This window comes from Primulina tabacum, chromosome 6, assembly GCF_025594145.1.
Source record: "Primulina tabacum isolate GXHZ01 chromosome 6, ASM2559414v2, whole genome shotgun sequence".
NCBI lineage: Eukaryota > Viridiplantae > Streptophyta > Magnoliopsida > Lamiales > Gesneriaceae > Primulina > Primulina tabacum.
The window spans coordinates 13,187,418-13,211,518 of NC_134555.1; the positions used below are offsets into that span (position 1 = coordinate 13,187,418).

General features: G+C 38.3%; 1 protein-coding gene across 1 annotated transcript; it reads right to left on the reverse strand.

Annotated features, from left to right (window-relative positions):
• Window positions 1-20,983: 20,983 nt before the first annotated feature.
• Window positions 20,984-23,009, reverse strand: LOC142550057 (uncharacterized). Its single transcript, XM_075659299.1, has 3 exons — window positions 22,763-23,009; window positions 22,627-22,682; window positions 20,984-22,039 (listed from the first exon to the last, which is right to left on the reverse strand). The coding sequence occupies exons 1-3, from the start codon at window positions 23,007-23,009 to the stop codon at window positions 20,984-20,986; spliced, it is 1,359 nt and encodes a 452-aa protein (XP_075515414.1).
• Between the last annotated feature and the right edge of the window lie 1,092 nt (window positions 23,010-24,101).

Here is a 24,101-nt window from a genome sequence, read left to right on the forward strand (position 1 = left end):
TACGGTTGTTTCGGGGTGGTCTACTTGCCATTTCCTATAAACAGGTATTTTATTAATTTTTTTGCCATTTAATCAAAATAATTTCATTAAATTGTAAAATTTTTCATACAACCAAATATTTTTCAAAATGATTAATCAAATATTTCTAGATACAATCGAAGCCTATTCTAGAACTCTCTGTCCCTACTCGTCTATTACTTCTCCGTCTCCTACTGCCTCGTTAATTTCTTCCTCCACAGGGTTTTCTTCCAGTTGTTCTATGAGTTCTTCCATATTGACCATCTCATTTTGTAGATGCTCGATGTAATTCTGCAACTGTGTGTTGTGGTAATCGAGGTTGTTTACTTGATCCTGTAGTTCTTGTATTGTTGATTGGCTCACTTTTTCATCGATTTCTTGCTCTTCAATCCGCTCCTGAAGACGATGTTGGGTTTTGAGAAGACTATTTTCCCGAATTTCGAGCGTAAAAATCCTATCTTGCACTTTCTTCAACTCCTGCTTGGTGATCTCGTGCTGACGCTCTGACTCTAGATGATAAGCCGCGTAACGTCTAACGTCTTCATGTAGTTTCTTCTCTTCCACTCTGGCCTCACGAAGATCCTCCATTATGCACACGTTATTTCCGTCCAACTGATAGTTATCTCTTTCAAGTTCATCATTCTTTTCTTTCAGTGTTTTAATTTCTGACTCATTTTCCTGAAGTTGTTTCTGAAGTTCATTTATAATGCTTTGAAAGTCCATGTTGGTTTCCTATAAAAACATTTAAATAAGATACTCATCCACTCTTAAATATGCAATAAGATAATAGAAAGTTTAAAAATAGTTTGGTACACATATTATTTTCTTAGTCACAAGTTTACTACAATCCAGATACTTTATTATAATGCTAATCTAATCGATCATCTCTCCGCCGTCGCTGTCGCTGGCACTGTCGTCCCTGGCCACCTCCATCGGTGCTACCTCCTCTTCCTCCATGTTCTTTATCACCAAATGTAGGTAGTTATTCTGATCCTGAAGTCTGTCCATCGCACTGTGGAGCTTCGAAATGTACCGATCCTGTCTGGCGTTGTACTCGTCCTGGCGCTGACGGGCCTGAGCAGCACGTCTTCGCTCTATCTCCACTCTCTCCAATAATTCCTTGTTAAGTGCAACTAAGCGTGTGATGCGAACGGAATCGGTCGGTATCTGCAACAGCTGGCTCTCCGCCAAGTCCAGATGATGAGTCAATCGCTGCACATCAGTCTCAAGCATGTGTCTAATCTCACTAAGCTCTTGTTTCTCCAATCTTTCCTTGGCTAGTTGCGCTTTCAAAGTCGCGATCTCCCTAGTTTGATTATCTATGGTAAGCTGACGCATACGAAGAGCAGCCTGTGCGCGAGTACGAGGAGCAGCCATTTCCTAGAATAAAAATGGAAGTAAAACATCAGAATCGTATAAAGGATAGAAAGGCACAAATAGTAGAAACAAAGTTGTCGTGGAAAATTTTTCGATACTCAGAGTTTGTGGAATGATCGAAGGGATAGATCTTTGAAGTCTATTCGAAATTTAGGAAACAGATGAAAGTTAGACTTCAAGAACGGGTGAAAGTTGGACTCAAATTGGGATACACTAGGCTCTTGCCAAAATTTGACTTCGCCAAATTTTGCCTATCAAAATCCAGCGGGATTATGAACCTGGCGGCTCTGATACCACTTAAATGTCACGCCCCGAGTCCGAAGCATCGGTGACATCCGGCATTGTTTAACAATTAAATTGAAAACAATAAAGCCTTGTATCAAATCAAACCAGTCTTTTTCATAAATAAAGTATTGTCTTACAATGACAATGGAATAAAATACATCAGAGTTTCAAATAGCGGAAACGAAAAAAAAGTAAAATCTTGAGTTCTGATCTTGATCTCCGGTTCACCAACCCCAGAAAGCATTTTGCTCTTCCTCATCCAATTGCTCCTCATTTTTATCTGAAATTTGTAAAGGGTGAGTGTTTTGGGAAACACTCAGCAAGTGGGAGTCGATCGATTCCAAAGATACATATAGAACTTAGTTTTCTTAAAACGTTCTTTTAACAGACTTTCAAAACTTAATATTCTTAACTTAACAAAACGGAAACGAATCGAATAAGAGACAAAACTTATCAAATGATTCAGAACAAAACAGAAGCAATTCAGATCATTTCAATTCAGAACAGAATATATCAAAACAGACAGAACACTGTTACTCATCTCATTTCCATGGTCAAATTGTCCCCAATATGTTAGTCCTCTAAGGGGTGAGGCCAGAACATGGTTTTATACCCACCAATGGGGGCCAGACAAAATTACAATTCTCGTCCCATTTCAAATTCGAATCGTAACAGTGCAACACAAATTCAGAGTTTACGAGACAGAACGTATCAGAGTTTTCAGATATCAGAGTTTCAGACGGATTCAGCAGAACCAAAGAATTTCGAATAACAGACTGAGCATATAATCGATCGAAATTTTAAACGGACAGACTTCATATTTTCGAAAATGGAGACACACAATCATGCATGTCATAATATATATTCAGGTTTAAAAATACAAACGAATATATAACAAAAGCCCACTTACAGAATTTGCAGATTTTTGGTACGAATTTCGTCTCGGAAATTAGGCAGTATTTCGACGTAAACTTTTTGAAGATTACGTCTTCAAACCAGCAGCACTTTGACGTAGAATTGTAGCACTTGAACCGCACGAACAAAGCTTCCTCCTTGTTGAATTGGCCGAGAACTCTTGTGGTGGGGGAGAGCCGAAATTTGAGTGCTTTTGTGGTATACTTTTCCATCAGCCCTCATGCTCTATTTTAGGTGAATTTGTGACCTTCCTCCTCTCCTAGATTCACGCCAACTTGGGCTCCAAGAAAGGATTTATTGTGCTTATAATGTAGGTACAAAGTTTCATGCATGAAAATCCAAAATCCCATGCATTCTTCAAGTTTTAGATTAGTCATGAATGTGGCTCAAAATCTCATGCACTCCTTAAATGTGACCTCGATTTTCTAAAGAGTCATTTCCTGCATCATCAATATGTCCTAACCCTTAGCTTCTCCCGCAGCTCCTTCATGGGTTAACGCAAAGGTTATTTCTTGCATACTTAATTTGTCCAAGCCTTTAGCTCAACCTTTAGCTCCCTTTTTGGTCTTGTTAGGACAAGTTTGGTTGAGCTGCTTTGAGCTGAAAGATCGAGTCCTTGAGCTGGGGTTTTACTCCTCTCGTGACAATACTTAGATGGATGTGGTTACTTGCAGCTCGGCTTCCGGTTGAGCTCATTCCCGAGTTTTGAAGTTACTTCCACGAGTTACTAGTTGAAAATCTATGTTCATATTTAAGTTTTATAATTAGAATGAAAGTATTTTGATCTTAGATTAAGCTAAGTTTTAAGCTCGTATATTTCTTACCTTATTTACTTGGGATCGTAAAATCTCGGGTTCTCACAGTCTGTCTTAGGATAATATGCAGTACTCAAATGTAACTTCGTACCTAGAGCTTGTTGCAAACTGTGCCAAAATTGCGAAGTAAATTGAGGATCACGATCTGATACAATGGACTTCGGCACACCATGCAATTTGACCACTTCTCTGACATAAATCTCTGCCATCTAGTCATGTCTATACGTCATTCTGTAAGGAATAAAGCATGCTGATTTGGTCAATCTGTCAATAACAACCCAAATCGCATCGCAACCTCGGGAGGATCGTGGTAGCTTCGTAACAAAATCCATGGAAATGTGATCCCATTTCCATTCTGGAATCGATAAGCTATGCAACAGACCTCCTAGTTTCTTCCTTTCTACTTTCACCTGTTGGCAATTCAACATCTGGACACAAACTCTGCAATGTCTGATTTCATCTGTTTCCACCAAAACTGTTTCTTCAGATCATTGTACATTTTTCTGCCACCATGATGAATACTCAAACGAATACAGTGCACTTCTGTCAAAATCTAATGTTTCAAGTCTGAAACATCTGGCACAACAAGTAAATTATTCACATACAATACATCCTCAAGAACCTTATATTCTGATTGATGCCCTGATCTGACAATCAAAATCGAGTTCTGAACATTCTGATCAACTTTCTGTGCTTCTTTGATTCGAAACATCAATTCTGGTTGAGCTTGAATGGCATATAATCTCAGAGGTTGACAATTCTGTCTCAAATACAAATTCAGAAAGACAGCAATCTTCAATCAAATTCGAAACACCAATCGTCGATAAGGATAAAGAACATACCTTACGACTCAGTGCATCAGCTGCTGCATTTGATTTTCCCGGATAATATTTGATTTCACAATCAAAATCTTTCAACAAATCCAAGCCATCTTCGTTGTCTCATATTTAGTTCTGAACCGTGAAAAGAGATAATTCAGACTCTTGAAATCAGAATAAATCTCAAATTTCTCACTGTATAGGTAGTGTCGCCAAATCTTCAATGCAAATACGATGGCAGCCAATTCAAGATCATGAATCGGGTAGCGAGTCTCATGTGGTTTCAATTATCTTGAGGCATAAGAAATAACATGTCCTCGCTGCATCAAAACACAACCTATTCCTCTGTGAGAAGCATCACAATAAACAACAAAATCACTAGTACTGATGGAATAGTCAACACAGAAGCACTGATTAATCTCTTCTTCAATTCAAGAAAACTGGATTCACAAGCTTCTGACCAAAAAAATGGGCATTCTTCTGAGTCAACTGAGTAATTTGTTTAGCAATACTGGAAAAATCTTTAACGAATTGACGATAGTATCCTGCTAAACCCATAAAATTGCGTATCTCTGGTACTGATGTCGGTCTAGGCCAACTGTTCACAGCCTCAACTTTGCTAGGATCAACAGAAATACCATCTCCAGATATAATGTGTCCCAAAAATATCACTTGCTTCAGCCAAAACTCACATTTAGACAGCTTTGCATATAATTTCTCAGTTATCAGAATCTTCAATACAGTTCTTAGATGCTCAGCATGATCAATCATATTCTTTGAATAAATCTGAATATCATCGAAACAGATAATCACAAAATCATCAAGATATTTCTGAAATATACGGTTCATTAAACCCATTAATACAGCTGGAGCATTCGTTAAACCAAACGGCATGACTATAAACTCATATTGGCCATACCTAGTTCTGAAAACTGTCTTCGATATATCATAATCTCTGACTCTCAGCTGATGATATCCTGATCTCAGATCGATCTTGGAATAAGCAGAAGAACCCTGCAACTAATCAAATAAATCATCAATAAGAGGAAAAGGATATTTATTCTTTATCGTCGCCTTATTCAGTTGCCGATAGTCAATGCAGAGTCTCATTGAATCATCTTTCTTTCTAACAAACAATACTGGAGCACCCCAAGGAGAAACACTCGGTCTGATGTAGTCCTTGGCCAGTAAATCTTCTATCTCTCTTTCAATTCTTTCAGTTCAATCGGTGCCATTCTGTATGGAGTTTTAGAAATAGGAACAGTACCTGGTATCAATTCAATACTGAAGTCTACTTCTCGGATTCGAGGCAAACCTAGAATCTCATCTGGAAAGACATCAGCAAACTCACATACCACTAGCAAATATGCCAATGACGGGCTCGATTTCAGTACATCTACTGAATACACAAGGAATCCCTATGCTCCTTTCTGTAATAATCGAGTCTTAGACAACACAGATATCAAAGGAATTCTAGCTCTAGACTCCTTACCATAAAATTTCCATTCATCAGCCATTTCAGGTCTGAATCTCACAATTTTCTGGAAACAATCTACGGTAGCTCTGTACTTGTTCAGCATATCAATACCGATAATGCAATCAAAATCAGACAAACCGAGTACAATACAATCTAACTCAATCTCATTCCCATCATACTGCAGTATACAACGTTTAACAGACTTCACAGATATAAGACCTCTCCCCAAAGATGAAGAGACAGATATTACAACAGATAATGACTCAACAGGCAAATCATGTATCAATGCAAATCGCTCAGAAATAAACTATTGGAAACCAAATTCAGGGGTTTGACAAAATATGAATCAACTGAAAATACGAACCAACTGATCGAGTAAACTGAACTCAGCAACTGGACTTAATAACTGATCAACTGACTGATCAGTTGGAAACTGATCAACAGATATATTCAGCCGTATGCTAAGCACCCTTCAACTGAACATATCTCGGGAAAAAACAATCAACCGTCAAGAGACATAGAAGATTGCAACGCCGCACTTCAATCAATATAGATTAGGAAAACGCATTTCGGCGAAAGCAATTAAGACGTCGCATCACAATAAATGAAGCAAACAATGTCCAAGGAATAATCAACGGATACAAAGATTCAAATTCATCTCAAGTTACCGTTGGAGAAAAGAAGCTTATAAATATGACAGAAGAACAGCTGAAGAAAAAAATAGAGTCAACACTATTCGAAAAGCTTGCTGTCACTCTGTCAAAATCTCAGCTCAATCTTACTTGATATATTCATGGCAGTTAAGGCTACAATTTGAGCTCATTAGCAAGTTGTAATAATCGTTGAAATTCGAAAGTGCTAAGATCAGTTACGCACTGAGAAAATTCTGTAATACTAAGAGTTTCAGTTTTGGCAGTGTTAAGTTCAAACTGAAGTGGGTCAATACAATTCTTGTATTTGATCAAAGTCTTTTAGTGGATATCCTATCCTTGAGATAGAACGGGTGACGTAGGAGTAATTAAATTCTCCGAACATCCTGAAACAACCCTTGCCTATTTTATTTCAGTTTCGTATTCTATCTTTCAGTCAGTTATTTTCCGTAACTACTTTAGTTTAACTGATTGTCATTGACCAACAAGATTCCGAGAATCAGTTTTTCACCAAACTGAACTCAAAATTCGAAAAAGATCAGTTTTAATTGTGAGTGTTTATTCAACCCCCCCTTTTAAACACTCTTGATACGTTAATCGATCCTTTCAAGTGGTATCAGAGCGGTTGAATCTTGTTCTTGAATACTTTTTATCTAAAAACTTGCCAGCATGACTTCATTCAACAAAATTCACATGTTCTCCAGAGAAGAATTTGATGATTGGAAAATCAGAATGCAGGCTCATTTGGCTGCACAAGATGATGACATGTGGTATGTCATAACTGATGGACCCATGAAGATTCTAAAAGCAAATACAGCAGTTGCCATAACAGAAGGGGCACCACAAAGAATAGAAAAGCCCAGAGATGAATGGACAACTGAAGACAAAAGAAAACAAATCTTGATAATGTGGCAAAAGACATTATGTACAAAACACTGAAAAAAGTAACTTTCAGCAAAATAAAGATGTGTAAAACAGCCAAAGAAATTTGGGAGAAGCTGATCCAGCTGTATGAAGGAAATGATCAAACCAAGGAAAATAAACTTTCTGTTGCTATGCAAAAGTTTGATAACATCAAAATGAAAGCAGGAGAATCGATGCACGAGTATGATGAAAGAGTAAGCAGTGTCATCAATGAGTTAAATGCACTTGAAAAAGTGTATACTAACAAAGAGATTGCACTAAAGATAATGAGAGGTCTTCCCAAGGAATGGGATGTCAAAACCATGGCAATGAGGGAGTCCAAAGATCTAAACCAGATAGAACTTCATGATTTATTTGCTGATTTAAAGGCTTATGAGTTCGAGCTGCAGACCAGAGAAGGAGAACCATCCACCCCTGCAGCCACAACTGCTCTAGCTGCTGTCAGAACTGAACAAATCAGTTCAGTCGAAAAATCTGCTGATCAGTTGAGTAATGATGTTATGTCATTATTCATCAAAAAATTCGGAAGGTTCATGAGAAATAATCAAGGGAACTTTCAGAAGCCATACCAAAGGAACAATTTCAAAGATGAACCAAATGCCTGCTATAACTGTGGCAAATCAGGTCACTTCATTGTTGATTGTCCTAAACCCAAGAAGGACAGTCAAGGCTCAACTGACAGAAGAAAGAAATCATATGAACGCAAAAGAAGATCCAAGGAAGATAAGAAGGTCTTCAGAAAGAAACATGAGGTACTCTTAGCTGAAGAAAACAAATCTAAATGGGCAGAAACTGACAGTGAAGAGTCAGAACCAGAAAGCTCATGCAGTTCTAGTGATGATGAGGAAGTAAAGTGCTTGATGGCTAATGATGCAGCAGAAGAATCATCTAGCCAACATGTATTTGATTTCAGCTCAAATGATTTCACACGAGAAGAACTCATTCTAACACTACATGACATGGTAAATGAGTATCGAAAGCTTGCATCATCATTTGAAGAAATTAAAGCAAAGCAAAATGATCCCACAGACAATAAAACCAAAATTGATGAATCAGTCGATGGGTTGAGTCTAAAAAGGGAAATTGCTGAGTTAAAAGTAGAAAGAAACAAAAATCAGGAATTAATCCAGAAGTTAATTCTTGAAAATTCAAAACAAACTGAACTTATTCAGGCTAGGAACAAATCATCTGTTGCATTGACTGATATACAGAACTCCCAAAAATCAGTAACTAATAAAACTGGTTTGGGGTTCTGTAACCAAGATGAAATGTCAACCAATGATACTCAACAAAAACTGAATATGGGCAAAGGGAAATACATTCACTTTGTCAAATCAGTTATGGTACAAGAACAATCAGAGCCAAGTAAACTGGTTGAAAATCCAACTGAAAGTATGAACAAGGGCAAAAGATATGGTATTGGTTATAGTAAAAAATTCTCAACTGATTCACAAAGTCAGTCATCAAAGAGATTTTACAAAAACTATTCGAATGGCTATTCCAATTACTATAACTGCAAGCCAGTTCAGAGAGATACAGACTGAACAATCAGTTGAATAAAGCTAAACACATATTGTATCATTCGTACACCACACAAGCACACAAAAGCCGAGAAAAACCATTTGGAATACAGCTACTGGAAAGCCTGTTAGACTAATCCAAGTATGGGTTCCTAAAGGATTAATCAGTTCAGGACCCAAATAGATATGAGTACCAAATTATATTATGTGTGTGACTGCAGGTAACAGGTACAAACAAGAACTAAATATGGTATTTGGACAGTGGATGTTCGCGACATATGACAGGAGATGCAAGTATGCTATCTCAACTGATCAAATACAGTGGTCCAAATATCAGTTTTGGGGACAATTCCAAAGGTAGAACTGTGGGTAAGGGTAAGCTTATCCATGGTTACTTTACTATTAAAGATGTTCTATTAGTAGAAAACCTGAAGTATAACTTGATTAGCATCAGTCAGTTATGCGACAGTGGATTCTCATTACATTTTGACAAAAACTCATGTTCAGTCAAAACTTCAACTGATGAAATCATACTAACTGGCAAACATTATGGAAACACATATAAAATCAGTTGGAATGATCAAACTTATGCACCAGTTTGTTTTATTGCTTCCAAATCATCTAAAACCTGGTTGTGGCACAAGAGACTAAGTCATCTAAACTTTAAATCCATTGCTTATCTGAGTAAACATGAACTTGTAACTGGTTTGCCCAAAATAGACTTTTCAAAAGAAAAACTTTGCTCAGCATGTCAGTATGGTAAACAAGTACGATCTTCTTTTAAAAACAAGGGTTGTAAATCTTCATCCCGATGCTTAGAACTGTTGCACATGGATCTCTTTGGTCCTATACCAGTCATGAGCTTAGGGGGAATGAAATACACCTTGGTAGTCGTGGATGATTTTTCAAGATTTACTTGGGTTATTTTTCTCAAATCTAAAGACCATACTGCTTCACAACTGATAAAGCTCTTCAAAAGACTTTTAAATGAAAAATCAGTTAGAATTGATCGAATCAGATCAGATCGAGGAACTGAATTCATCAATCAAACTCTTTCAAATTTTCCTAGAGAATGCTGGAATTAAGCATGAGCTCTCAGCAGCCAGAACTCCTCAGCAAAATGGTGGAGCTGAGAGAAAAAATCGGACCCTTAAAGAAGCTGCTAGAACAATGCTTGCTGATTCTGGTATTTCTCAAAGGTTTTGGGCAGAGGCAGTAAACACTGCGTGTTATACTCAAAACAGATCAATGATTAATAAGAATCATATGAAAACACCATATGAAATCTGGCATGGAAGAAAAAGTATAATTACTTATTTCAAAATATTCGGCTGCAGATGTTTTATTCTTGATAATGGTAAAAATTATTTAAAAGCGTTTGATGCTAAATCTGCAGAGGAAATATTTCTTGAATACTCATCAGTTAGTATAGCTTATAGAGTATTCAACAAGAAAACCCTAAATGTTGAAGAATCAGCTCATGTTGATTTTGATGAAACTGAACTAACTAATAAGCCAACTGATCAAGTTGAGCTAGTTGATCGATTTACAGATATCAGTTTGGAGGATGATAATGAAAAAGACAATCATATTAATCAAAACAATCTCCAAACACCCGAACCAAAAGTGTCAGATCAATCAGCAGAACCAGAAGCCATTCCTAATGATCAGTTGATAGAGCATAATTATAACATTCAAATACCAGTTGACGAAGAACCAACTGAGACTGAAAACTGTGTTCAGTTACCAACTGAAGAAATTGCTGATACAACAAATACTGAGTACAGATGGAGAAAATCACATCCACCTGAGCTGGTAATAGGAAATCCATCTGATCCAGTAAGAACTCGCAATCAAATGCTAAATTTATTTATCTATTCAGCTTTTGTCTCACAACTAGAACCAAAGAAAACTGATGAAGCTCTTGCTGATCCTAACTGAGTAAATGCAATGCAAGAAGAGCTAAATCAGTTCACTCATAACAGTGTCTGGAACTTAGTTTCAAGACCAGTTTCAAAAACTATTATAGGTACAAAATGGGTGTACATGAATAAACTGAACGAGGATGGTTCAGTTGTGCGCAATAAAGCGAGACTAGTAGCACAAGGATATAGGCAAGAGGAAGGAATTGACTATGATGAGACATATACTCCAGTTGCAAGACTGGAAGCAATCAGAATGTTTCTTGCTTATGCATCATACAAGAACTTCAAAGTCTATCAAATGGATGTCAAAAGTGCATTCCTAAATGGCCAGCTACAAGAGGAAGTATATGTTGAACAACCCCCAGGTTTTGTAAATCACAACTTTCCTGATAATGTATATCATTTGAACAAAGCCTTATATGGTCTTAAACAAGCTCCAAGAGCTTGGTACGAAACTCTTTCAAAATTCCTAACTGATCATGATTTTTCTGTTGGATCAGTTGATAAGACCTTGTTCAAATTTACTAAGAATGATCACATTTTATTAGTTCAAATTTATGTTGATGATATCATATTTGGGTCAACTAACCCCAAATTATGCGAGAAATTTGCTAAGCTAATGCAGGATAAATTTGAAATGAGCATGATGGGTGAACTGACATTCTTTCTTGGACTACAAGTGAAGCAACTGGAAACTGGTATATTCATAAGTCAGACTAAATATACAAAGGAGCTGCTGAAGAAATTTGGCATGGAATCATGTTCAGCTGCAAATACTCCCATGAGCTCATTAGTAAAATTGGACACTGATTAAGGGGGAATATCAGTTGAGGCAACACTATATCGAGGTTTAATAGGGTCATTTTTATACCTAACTGCCAGTCGCCCTGATATTGTATTTGTTGTGTGTATGTGTGCTAGATTTCAAGCAAATCCTAAGCAATCACATTTCTCAGCTGCTAAAAGAATTTTGAAATACCTTAAGGGTACACAAAATGTTGGGTTATGGTACTCTAAAGACTCTACTTTCAATTTAGTTGGATATTCAGATGTGGATTATGCAAGATGTAAACTTGATCGTAAAAGTACAAGTGGATCTTTTCAGTTTCTAGGAGACAGGCTGATCTCTTGGTTTAGCAAGAAGCAGACATCTATAGCTACCTCAACAACTGAAGCAGAATACCTTACTGCTGGTAGTTGCTGTGCACAACTGATCTGGATCCAGCAACAATTGAGAGATTATGGAGTAATTACAAATAATTCGCCCATATTTTGTGACAATACGAGTACAATTGCCATCACCTATAATCCAGTTCTTCACTCAAGGACAAAGCATATAGATGTCAGACACCACTTCATAAGAGATCATGCTTTGAAGAAGAACATCAGACTGGAGTATATATCAACTGAGCAACAAGCAGCTGACATCTTCACCAAACCATTACCCGAGACTAAGTTTTCTTACTTTCGCAATATTCTTGGTTTAATTGATCTGTCTTAAAATTATTACTAATGTTGCTTTACTAATAGAATTATCTGCAGAAAATAAGAACACAACAAATTGAAAATAATAAGTGTACAGAAGATATCATAGAACCAACTGAATCCTGCCATTCTCTAATCCAATCATTCAACTCATAAATTTGGATTCTAGAAAATGACCTAGTTGTAGAAATCTTCTCAACCACATTCCATTCCTTCCATAACATTGCTTCTAACAGACATTTGTAATCATTCAAATCTGTAACATGCCTAACTTCAAAACGATCAATGTATTTTCTTGTTGTTGCTGCTTGAGCACGAGTAGGAACAACACCACTACTACTTACCCTCTGCAAATCATGAATCTTGAACCATGTTGACATCACTTTCATCAAGACATATTCTTCCATTGTCTTCTTCAATTCTTCTAAATAAGGACTTAATTGCTCATTAACTTGAATATGCGAACTACTGCATGCATCAAAGTTACTCAAATCCGACATATTGAACTGTTATTGTCTCACATTCTATCATCTTGTTTAAAGAAAGATGAAATTTAAATGTTGAAGAAACTGAAGAGACTCAAATCAACTGAAGCGTCTTTCTCATTTACCGAAGCTTCTTAACTATCAGTTGTTCATTATCAATTGATATCCGTTTGATATTTATTACTTAACGCTTAACCAATCATCAGTTCATCTGTTTATGATCGTAATTCATATATAATAACTAATGAAACTTATTATTTGCAGGAAAAAGGAAAAAAAAAACAAAGTTAAGCCAAAATAAACGTTTTATTCAACCATAAATATTTGCTTGGATTACATTTTCATATTTTTCCTCTATATTATCTATCCACATTCTCAATCAAACGGATAGAGATGAGGAAGATGTCTTGAGAAAGCTGTGTGAAGAAGCTATGCGATTAAGGATCTCCAGTTCCTTTCGAAGCATCAGCTGATAGATATGACAACAGTAAAGATGTCCACCCACACAGCTATATTCAAGTGCTCCCGCACTTCTCTCAACTCTTCCATCAGTTTGGGAGTGGTAGCCTCTCCAGAATTATACAGAAATGCAAGCTCCTGTAACTTTTCCCAGTAGGGAAGACTCTTGTAGAAGACTTCGTCTTCTATAACAACCTTCCTAGCTTCCAGAGAAAATGGCGAAGCACTCGAGCTACTCGCATCTGCCATTCTTTCGTCTTGAATATTTTCACCAATATAACTGAAACTAACCGTGTTACTTCTATTTATAGCAGAATATCAAGGAAGCTGAAGGGTCGCCAACGTTTAAGCAAACGATAATCTTTCTGACCTTTAAATTTATTCGCTTTAATTATTTTATGCACTAATTAAGGGGGAATAATGGTTTTAAAAGGTTAACTGAGAAGACAAATGTTAGTAAACTCTCAACTGAAAGGACACAGTCTTACAACTGATCGTTCAGTTGGGTATTTCACTAATCTTCTCATATAAGTTAACTAATTAAAACATATTATATTTCAAATCAAATGAAGTGGCTGTCTATTATCTAATGATGAATCTCATTTTGAAAACGTGGAAGCATTTGAACCGTTTAAATTGTACACACGCTTATAGCACACGAACACACGTTTTTATTCAAAATTTTGATGGACTGACACGTGTCCAGAATCTAAACAGTCACATACATATAAATAATTTCCCGCTTCAATTCAGCTTTCTTTCTTATGCGTACATCATCTTTCAGAGCAAACTCATACACTCAGAGCTTGTATTTCGCAAAATTTCAGGTTTCCTTACTCTCAGCAATGGCGAATCAAATCCCAGCTCACATGTTGAACGCTATGGCCATTGATTTTGACTCAGTTCTATCAGTTCACGAAGCTGAAATTAAGAACGTCTTTCTGAAGATTGAATCTGCTGGTCTCAGAATGTTTTTGGGACAATACTCGCAGGAGATTTACCCAAAAAACTCCAAGACCTCTACTCAAATGGATATATCAACTCTGATGGAAACATCATTGCCACTATTAACGGTCAGTCGGTGACCATTTCTGAAGATTCTTTCGGAGAAATCTTTTCATTACCCATGATGGATTAGTACACCTTGCTGATGTTAAAGCATCAGATATTGAAGAAATGCAAACTGCACTCTCTGCTGATGGACGGAAAATCAAAGTTTCCGATCCTAAGAAGGAACTGAAGCATGAGGTTCAGTTGCTGGCTGATATCATAGCCAAAGGGCTATTGGCCAAGGCAGGATCGTATGCTGCCCTGACTTTGGAGAAGTTTCAAGTTATTACGATCATTATGGCTGGAAGAAAATTCAACTGGAAGCAACTCATTTTTAGTATCTTGAAGAACATGTTTTCCTCCACCAAGCAATCCAAAGGATTTGCAGTGCCGTTAAGCTATTTCATGAAAGTCAAAGGGTTGGTGGCTGATGATTCGGAACGATTATCTAAATTCAAAATTTTCAATGGGAAGAATATTCTGCCACCCAAGACTAAACTAGACATTTCTCCTGCTCAGTTTGTAAAGATAAAACAGGAGATTGGGACTCAACAGGTGGCTCCCAAATCAGCTAAACAGAAGAAGACATTGGCTCAACTGAAGACAGTTAAAAGAAAACTGATTATTAATGAATCCGATTCGGAGAAGACGCCCTCTCCAAAACTTGCCAAGAAACCAAGAACACAAAGGACAAAATTACCAACCACAGTAAAATAAATTCCTACTGAAAGACTGATATCTTCAGATGCCCAACAGCCTAACAAAGCAATTCCTCTGAAGATTATTCCACCAGAAATCTCGGCTGGTGCAACAAAGGAAACAGTTAGAATCAAAGCTCCTCTAATCCACATCAATCGTCCTACCGTTCTAGCACCTCCCAGACCCAAAGGTATAAAGATTATAGAACAGGTGGATACTACTCGTACTGGATTGGAAATTCTACACATCCTCAGTACTGAAAAAGGCAAAGGCAAATTGATTGAAGAGCCCAGGCCATCCAATTCAATTCAAACTCATATTGACCTTGTTTGGGAACAGGTTAATCATTTTGCAGCATCAAAACTTAAAATCTATGATGACTGGACCATCTACAGAACTCAAATTTTTGCTAAGCAGCTGAAAAAGAAATCCCAGCTGAACAAATTTATCAAACTGGAAGCAATTGTCCTCAAGATGGTCAAAACTGCTACAATTGTTCAGGCTTTGGAGAGAAAAACATATTTTTTTGATCAAATTCGAGCTAAGAAGCTATCTCAATTGCTTGAGAAATTAAAGGCAAACTACATTCCCACCAATCCAACTGCCTATAATGATCGAGCTGTGATCACTTAGCTAGATACAGATCTTACTAGCTTGCAAGCTCAGATAAAAATGTGGGAAATGGATCAGGAGTTAGTTCTTCCTGAGGAAGCCTCTGAAGAAGAAGAAGAAGACCCCTCCTCTCAGCAGAAAGAGCCATCCTCAGAACAAACTATTGTTACAACTGAAGAACCAGTTCAGGATGTGCCACAATCATCTGCTGTGGAACATCAGCTGTACTCTGAAGCCGAGTTGAATTTTGCCAACGTTGATAAAATAATTCAAGCAGTAGTTACAGAATCTATGAATAATGAAACCATTTCTGAAGAAGTTGATCACTCAACTGATCAAATCACTCAAGAGGTTTCTATCTCAACAGAAGCACCAGTTCAGCCTGCTGTTTCTGAACTAAAGGATCAAACAGTGGTGCCTACTCAATCACCTAATCAACAGATTGCTGAAAATATGGAGGCAGTTCATGACCCTTTCACTGAAAATCTTATTCAGCAGGAAAGCCCAATTGTTGATCAACATCAATCTTCATCTCCTCCAGTCCAAGTAGCGGTAACTGAAACAGATGTTCCAGCACAGACTGTCTCTGAAACGATATTATCTGATAGAACCATGGTGGTCTTTGATCAAGTCTCACATGAACCAAGAACATCTAACCAGTCACCTCCTCTTCAATCCGCAGAAATGGATCTTGTTCTTGAAGAAATCCAGAATATGCAGCACAATATGCAGCAGATGATTACTGAAATCAAGAAAATTCAATCCACACAATTCTCTCATACTGTCAAATTGGATTCTTCAATTGAATATGACTCTGCAAAACTGAAAGCCATTCAAGCAAACATGGAGTCTCTTACCCGAACTGTACTTGAGATGAAAAATAACAGAGGTCTAGCTCAAAGTCTCTATACAACTCAGGATATAATCAGTCAACGAGTTGAGCGATTGGAAACTTCTGTTTCTAATAAAATGGAATTGCTGCAGACTTGTTTACAAACTGCTGTCTCAAGTATCTCCGCAGATATCAAAATTCTTTCCACTGACATTCGAAAATTATGTGAGAAGATGGATTTGTTTGACAAAAACGGGGAAGAAATCAAAGATCAAAGAGCATCTTGAAAAATAGCAGAAAACAGCAGAAGCAGTTAATCAGATTATTAGATTCAGCTGTTATTAAATCAAGATCTCTTTCAGTTCAAGAAATTCAATCTCTTATTTTATCTACAATGAGCTCAGATGTTCAGTTATTATTTACTTAGTTTTGTCAAACACCATAAAGGGGGAAATTGTTGGAAACTAAATTCCGGCGTTTGACAAAATATGAATCAACTGAAAATACGAACCAACTCATCGTGTAAACTGAACTCAGCAACTGGACTTAATAACTGAAATCAACTGACTGATCAGTTGATATATTCAGCCGTATGCTAAGCACCCTTCAACTGAACATATCTCGGGAAAGAACAATCAACCGTCAAGAGACATAGAAGATTGCAACGCCGCACTTCAATCAATACAGCTTAGGAAAACGCATTTCGGCGAAAGCAATTAAGACGCCGCATCACAATAAATGAAGCAAACAATGTCCAAGGAATAATCAACAGATACAAAGATTCAAATTCATCTCAAGTTACCGTTGGAGAAAAGAAGCTTATAAATATGACAGAAGAACAGCTGAAGAAAAAAATAGAGTCAACACTATTCGAAAAGCTTGCTGTCACTCTGTCAAAATCTCAGCTCAATCTTACTTGATATATTCGTGGCAGTTAAGGCTGCAATTTGAGTTTCTTAGCAAGTTGTAATAATCGTTGAAATTTGAAAGTGCTAAGATCAGTTACGCACTGAGAACATTCTGTAATACTAAGAGTTTCAGTTTTGGCAGTGTTAAGTCCAAACTGAAGTGGGTCAGTACAATTCTTGTATTTGATCAAAGTCTTTTAGTGGATATCCTATCCTTGAGATAGAAGGGGTGACATAGGAATAATTAAATTTTCCGAACATCCAGAAACAACTCTTGCCTATTTTATTTCAGTTTCGTATTCTATCTTTCAGTCAGTTATTTTCTGCAACTACTTTAGTTTAACTGATTGTCATTGACCAACAAGATTCCGAGAATCAGTTTGTCACCAAACTGAACTCAAAATTCGAAAAAGATCAGTTTTAATTGTGAGTGTTTATTCAACCCCCCCTTCTAAACACTTTTGATACGTTAATCGATCACGTATGGGATGCACCTGTATCAATCAATACATAAGTAGAGTAACCACAATGAGAACAGTTACCTGCAACAACATCATCAGGTGCTTCCTGGGCCTGTTCTTCAGTCAATGCAAATACTCTGGCCTGTTGTCTCGGAGGCTGGCTAACGGTCTGGCTTCCTCCTGGCCTCGGCTGTGACTGAGTAGTAGATGGCTGGAATGAGTGAACAGCAGATAATCGTCTATCAGCCTAAGCCACTGATCCAGATGATTTTGCTCCCGGGGATCGATGAGAACTTCTTCGTGGACAGACTCCGGCAAAATATCCTTGCTGTCGACAGATATTGCAACTACCAAACACGCCTCGGCATTGCTCGCTGGGATGTCTTCCTCCACAAGTTCTGCAATATACCCCTGTATAATTCTGGTTCTGTCGTGAACCACTGGAGCTTGATGAACTACTACCAGACTTCGTAAACTATTTCCCTCGGGCTTTCAAATTATCTTTATTTCCACTGCTGCTACCACCACTATCAAATCTGGGAGGGGATTGGCGGAACTGAGCTGAGGGTTGTTGCTGTTTCAGTGCTAGAGCAACATACGAAGATACTTTCTGCCTAATCAGGCCCGCTTCCGCTCCTTTGGCTCTGTTCAGGGCATCAACAAAGTTATTCGGTCGCCCTGCATTTACCAGTGTAAAGATATCAGGATTCAGCCCATTGATAAACTGATCAGCAACAGCTTCATCACTCTCAGCAACATGTGGAGCAAATCATAGCAAGGTAGAGAATTTGGCCACATATTCTTCAATATTCAACTGACCCTGTCTCAGATTGGCAAACTCTGCACCCTTGTCTTTTCTGTACGATACTGGGAAGAATCGTTGATAGAATTTGTCTTAAAGATCTTCCAAGTAATAACTGTACATCGATGCTCCAAAGCCCTCTTAGTCGTGAGCCACCAATTCTTTGCAACGTCATGCAATTGATGCCCAATCAGTCTAACTCTTCGTTCATCTGTGTAATCAAGTGAATCAAACAGAATTTCAATATCATCAATCCAACTCTCACAATCAATATAACTCTCAGTGCCCTTCAAAGTTGGCGGTTTAAATGACTGAAATCTCTTCAGTAATGTTTCCATGGGTGTTGCCGTAACATCCATTGGATTTGTAGAAGTACTACCCTGTTCTGGGATTCTTCGAGGAGACATATCTGATTATCAAAAGGGTTGGTAATCAAATATAACAAATCTGTTTCAGTCCTCCTCTGATCATCATACCTCTGATCAAGAATTGGTTCTGATTCATTCTTTCAATAATACAAATTTCCAACCAAATCAGATAATCAGGTAAACATGTATTTTCTTAAGCAATCAAACATGCTGTCATGCTAGCATTACAAAAGCAGGAAAGAAAACTCAATCTACCCCGCTCACTCGCTTCTATCTCAGTCTAAGGACATACAGCTCTGATACCACCTATTGTGGGGACCCGGACGCTAATTCATTTCTTAATCTTCTTTGGGATTAAATGGATCAATTAAATAAACTGGGGCGTAATTTTTTTTTTAAAATTATTGAACACCTTATAAACAAGTGTACAAATTTTATAACAAGTAAGTCTCATCTCATTCAAATTACAAGATTAAGTTTAATATCTATAACATGATCAAAAGTACAAGTCTTGTACAAAAGAACGTCATAACAAACTAGTGTTCATTCACTACATGTCAAGTGTTGAAAACCAGGTCTACATCTAGGTCCGAATCTCCACTCTAATCTCGATCTCCTATCCTCTTCTTGACTCTGATCCTGTCCCACCTATTGTCATGCACACATACAAACACAACAACAGCCGATAACTCTGGTGAGAAATATATTTTCCCAGTATAAATAACATATACATGCATTTCATATAACATATATAAAAGCATATAACATTTATAAAACAATATGCATCGTAGTCTACGAAAGCATTAATCAATACAAAGCAATAAATCAAACTCTTTAACTCATAATCTTGACTCGACTCTTATCTAGGGATCTCGGTTCGAATAAGACCGCAATAGTCTCCCACCCACTCTTTCTAGCTAGATGGTTGTACGTTCTTATTCCCAGACTTTGGCCTTCTATATCGAATCTCTACAATAGGAGTCGATCTACTCCTAAGCAACATTGATATAAACCAAATGTCAAATGACTTGTCACCTCTGCCAAAGACATGGCACATCTGCCAAAGACTCTATACATGCTTCGCTATAACTCAATAGACTAAGCATATCAATCTCATGAATTGCAAACATCAATGCAATTACAAAAAAATATGTGATTTTGGAAAACTCAAGCTATCTCTGACTCGAGTCGTATCTTCCCGGTTTAACATTGATTTTTACCTTTCTTTTCTCGGGGTTTGGCTTTGTTCTGTCTTTGAAATCTTCAATATCAATCTGGAATGACATTCGAGAAGTACAACTCAATTCAAGACATGAATTGATCAATCTCAATCTAATTCTGTTTCGACGGCATAAAAGCACAATCTCGAGATATCGGCAATACAATATCAATAGATACCAATCTCAACAACTCATAATCGATCGATAAACACAATTCGAATACCAAATCTGTATATTCTCAATCAAATCAAATCTGGAAAATGATAACAATTTCATACGGTATCCGTTCTTCGATCCGGCTTCGATTATAAGATTACCACAATCTCAGGAACACATAATATAGATCAAATTATGATTCTCCCAACAATATATTTTCAAACCATGCTGAAAAGAAAATAAACTCACATATTCTTGAAGCTCTTGTCGAGAGGAGCACGGTACCAAACTCGGAATGAAATTCTGACGATCGGATCTCACAAAATCAAAATTCTCAAATCTGAAGAAGTTTTGAGGATTTTTCTATGGCTTCTCGGTTTCTTTCTTTGCAAATCTGAAGGGATTGAATAAATTTACCCATTATATGCATGGCAAAGACATGTGGCTCAATATACATACTGCACATCTCGTGCATATGCGCGTCCCATGTCGGCGCATATGCACGAGACTCTCTATCTCGGCAAATGATGAACTCACCACCTCGCGCATATGCGCGTCCCATGTCGCCGCATATGCGCGAGACCTACTGTCTCTGCGCTTGTACCCTAATCTTGCTCGCGCATATGCGCGCCCCATCTCGCGCATATGTGCGAGTGGCCCTTCTATAATCACATCAATTTATCAATTAATAATCTCAGATTAACAGAATAGAATCTCTAGCATTACAGCTGAAACCCTTGTAAATCCATCTGCACCAAGGCTTCCTTAAAAATAACATTCACAGAACTGCCCGAGTCCACGAAGACTCTCAGAATATCATAATTGGCCACCCGGGCCTTGATAACCAGGGCATCATTATGGGGCAGATTTACACCCTTCAAATCCTCAGTGCCAAAGCTGATTACCGCCTCACTCCTCTTCACCCCCTCTACTTCCATGCAGTCTCGCCGACTCCTTGACTTCCTAGCCCGATTAGGATCTCCATCAGTGGAGCCTCCTGATATCATCTTAATCAGCCCCATGGCAGGGGATGAAATCTTCTTCTTCTCGGGCTCTTGCTCTCTTCTTCTACCCGGATCACCCCTCGGATTACTCCTCGAATCTCTTCCCCTAGAGCTGGACTCTTGCTGCCGAGATGTCCAAGGTGGAAATCTCGGCTTTTTGTTGGCTTGGTTATGTCCCTGGTTGGATGGTGGGACATAATTTCTTTTCAAGGTCTGGCAGTCCTCAGTGTTATGATAACACACCCGATGAAGGGCACAAAATCCATTCCTCTCAGGCCGGGCTAACTGGTGGTCCGGGGCCAAATCCTGGCTGCATTCCTGAACCTCCCTGTCCCGGGTAATCTTTAAGGGCACATGATGAGAAAAATGCCCCAGATTACCCCTCCTCTGTCCCTTCTCCTCCGGTTTAGGCACACGGTCTCCCTTCTTCCTTCTTACAGCCTCCCTCTTCTGCTTCTGAGCTTCCTCCATGTTAATGTATTTCTCTGCCCAGGACAATAAGTCCCCAAAGTCCCCAGGCACCTTCTTGGTCAACGACCTGAAAAATTCACCCTCCCTCAGACCCTGGGTGAATGCAGTAGTCTTTGTATCGGTGGCACAGGTGGGAACATCCAGAGCAACTCTATTGAACCTCCTGATGTAAGCCCTCAAGCTCTCCTCAGGCCTTTGCTTAACTTCAAAGAGGCTAAAAGCAGTCTTCTTATATTTCTTGCTGCTGCTGAAATGGTGTAAAAACACCTTCTGGAAGTCCTTGAATGAATTAATATTTTGAGGCTACGTTTGGTTTGGAGGATAAAATAATAAAATGATTAAGAGAGAAATGATAAAAAGAATGATTGAAGTAGATAATGATAAAATAATATTATGTTTGGTATGATTGTTAAAAATGGGATAAATAATAATCTTTTGATGAATTGACAAAATTGCCCTTCCAGTTTTGTGGCGGCGGTCAACGGCGGCGCTGATCAACGGTGGTCGGCCGGCAGGAAGCGACGGCGGCAACGGGGCGACGGGGACAACGACGGCGGTCGGTCGACAGGAGGAGGCGGCAACGGTCGGCGGTGGTCGGCAACGGTCGGCGGCGGTCGGCTGGCGGCGACGGTCGGAGGTGATCGGCGACAGTGGCCGGCGGTGGTCGGCCGACGGTCGGTGGAGGGAAGTTGTTGTGAGTTTGGATTTAGGAGAAGGGTAAAATTGGAAAAATAGGATGGATTGAGAGTGAGATAAATAATCCTAGGGGGTGAGGAGTGATTATTTTATCAAACCTAATATAACCTAATCATTCATAGGAGGGATTGACTTGGTTAAATAAAAAACGTATCAAACATGTGATTAGGTGAGTTTAAAAAAATTAAACCCACATAATCACCCAAACCAAATGCTGCGTGAGGGGACAACCCCTCAAACCACCTCTGAGCTGAGTCCACCAAAGTTATCAGGTACACCTTACACTTGATTCTATCAGTGTAACAGTATAATATGGCCATATTTTCAAACCTGGCAAAGTGCTCCTCGGGGTCCGCATTCCGTCGTAATCTTTTACTTTTGAAGACTTGAAGTTCCCGGGAAGAGGTTCCCGGACAATGACTTCAGCAAATGGACATCCTTTAGCGATTGCCCGAGGAGTACCCCGGCTTTCCAACTGCCCTTCCAAGACCTTCATTTTCTGCCTTAACTCTAACAACTCTTCCACCACAGTTGGGGATTTTGACCCAGCACTAGATTCCCCGTCCTCCTCTCTCATTTCCTCCTCCCTCCTTCCTTGATCCTGCTCTCTCCCTGGAATGGTAACTGAAAGGGGATCGGTTACGGTGACCGGAAGCGCAACGGAAGTTAAAAATTTTGATTTTTCATGAAGAAATTTTTGGCCACCTCATGATATTGTGTAGCAAATACAATAAAACACCAAAAATCATACATAGGGTGTTTTAGAATTTACCTATCAATCTCAAGAGATTGATGAATGGCACCAACCAAATTGTAAACAACTTGGCTCTTCAAGGATGACAAGTCTACAAGCTCTCCTTCCTTCAAAAATTAGGCCCACCACTTGCTAGGTAAATCCCCTCTTAATTTGCACTAGAAAATTAAGAGGATTTTTCAAAGAGAAGTAAGTGTTTTCAACAATTGAAGAACACAAAAATGAGAGAACAAGTTGCAAAATTTCGGCCAAGGTGGTGTTGAATGAGGGAGGATGAGTTGTCTTGGTAGTGCAAAAAGTTGATCCAAAAAGGTTGCATGCCATGCATTATTTTAGTCAAAAGTATTCTCCAACCTTTCATCTCCCAAGCATGCATATCAAGTGGGCTTGTAACAATTACAAGGCCCATGGACTTTTATTTAAATGTCCCAAACATATTTGAGCCCATTTATAGTTTACTTGATTTTACTCAAGCCCACTAGTTAAATAATTATTTCCAATTGGGCTCTACAAGGCCCAATGTTATTTAATTATTTCAACACTTGAATTAATTTAATTATTTGGACTCTACTAGGCCCACTAGTGTTTAATTAATTCAACACTCGAATTAATTTAATTTACTCCATAATAATGTTTATGAAAATCACAATTTTCAAATACATTATTCACTTGGCCTACTTTTAATTTAGGAACACATTCATAAATTAAAAGTTACATTTCTCTCATAGAAATCATACTTCTATTTTTCCTTACGCTTATAAACTCATTTATAAGCCGTTCAACACTTTGAACTATTTTACTTCTCAACGGGATCTAGAAAGCTAGTACTTGTGTGGCCCTCAATGGTTCATTGATACAACTAGCCATGGGTTCACATCTTCATGCGATTCGGACTAAACATGTCCTTATATGAGC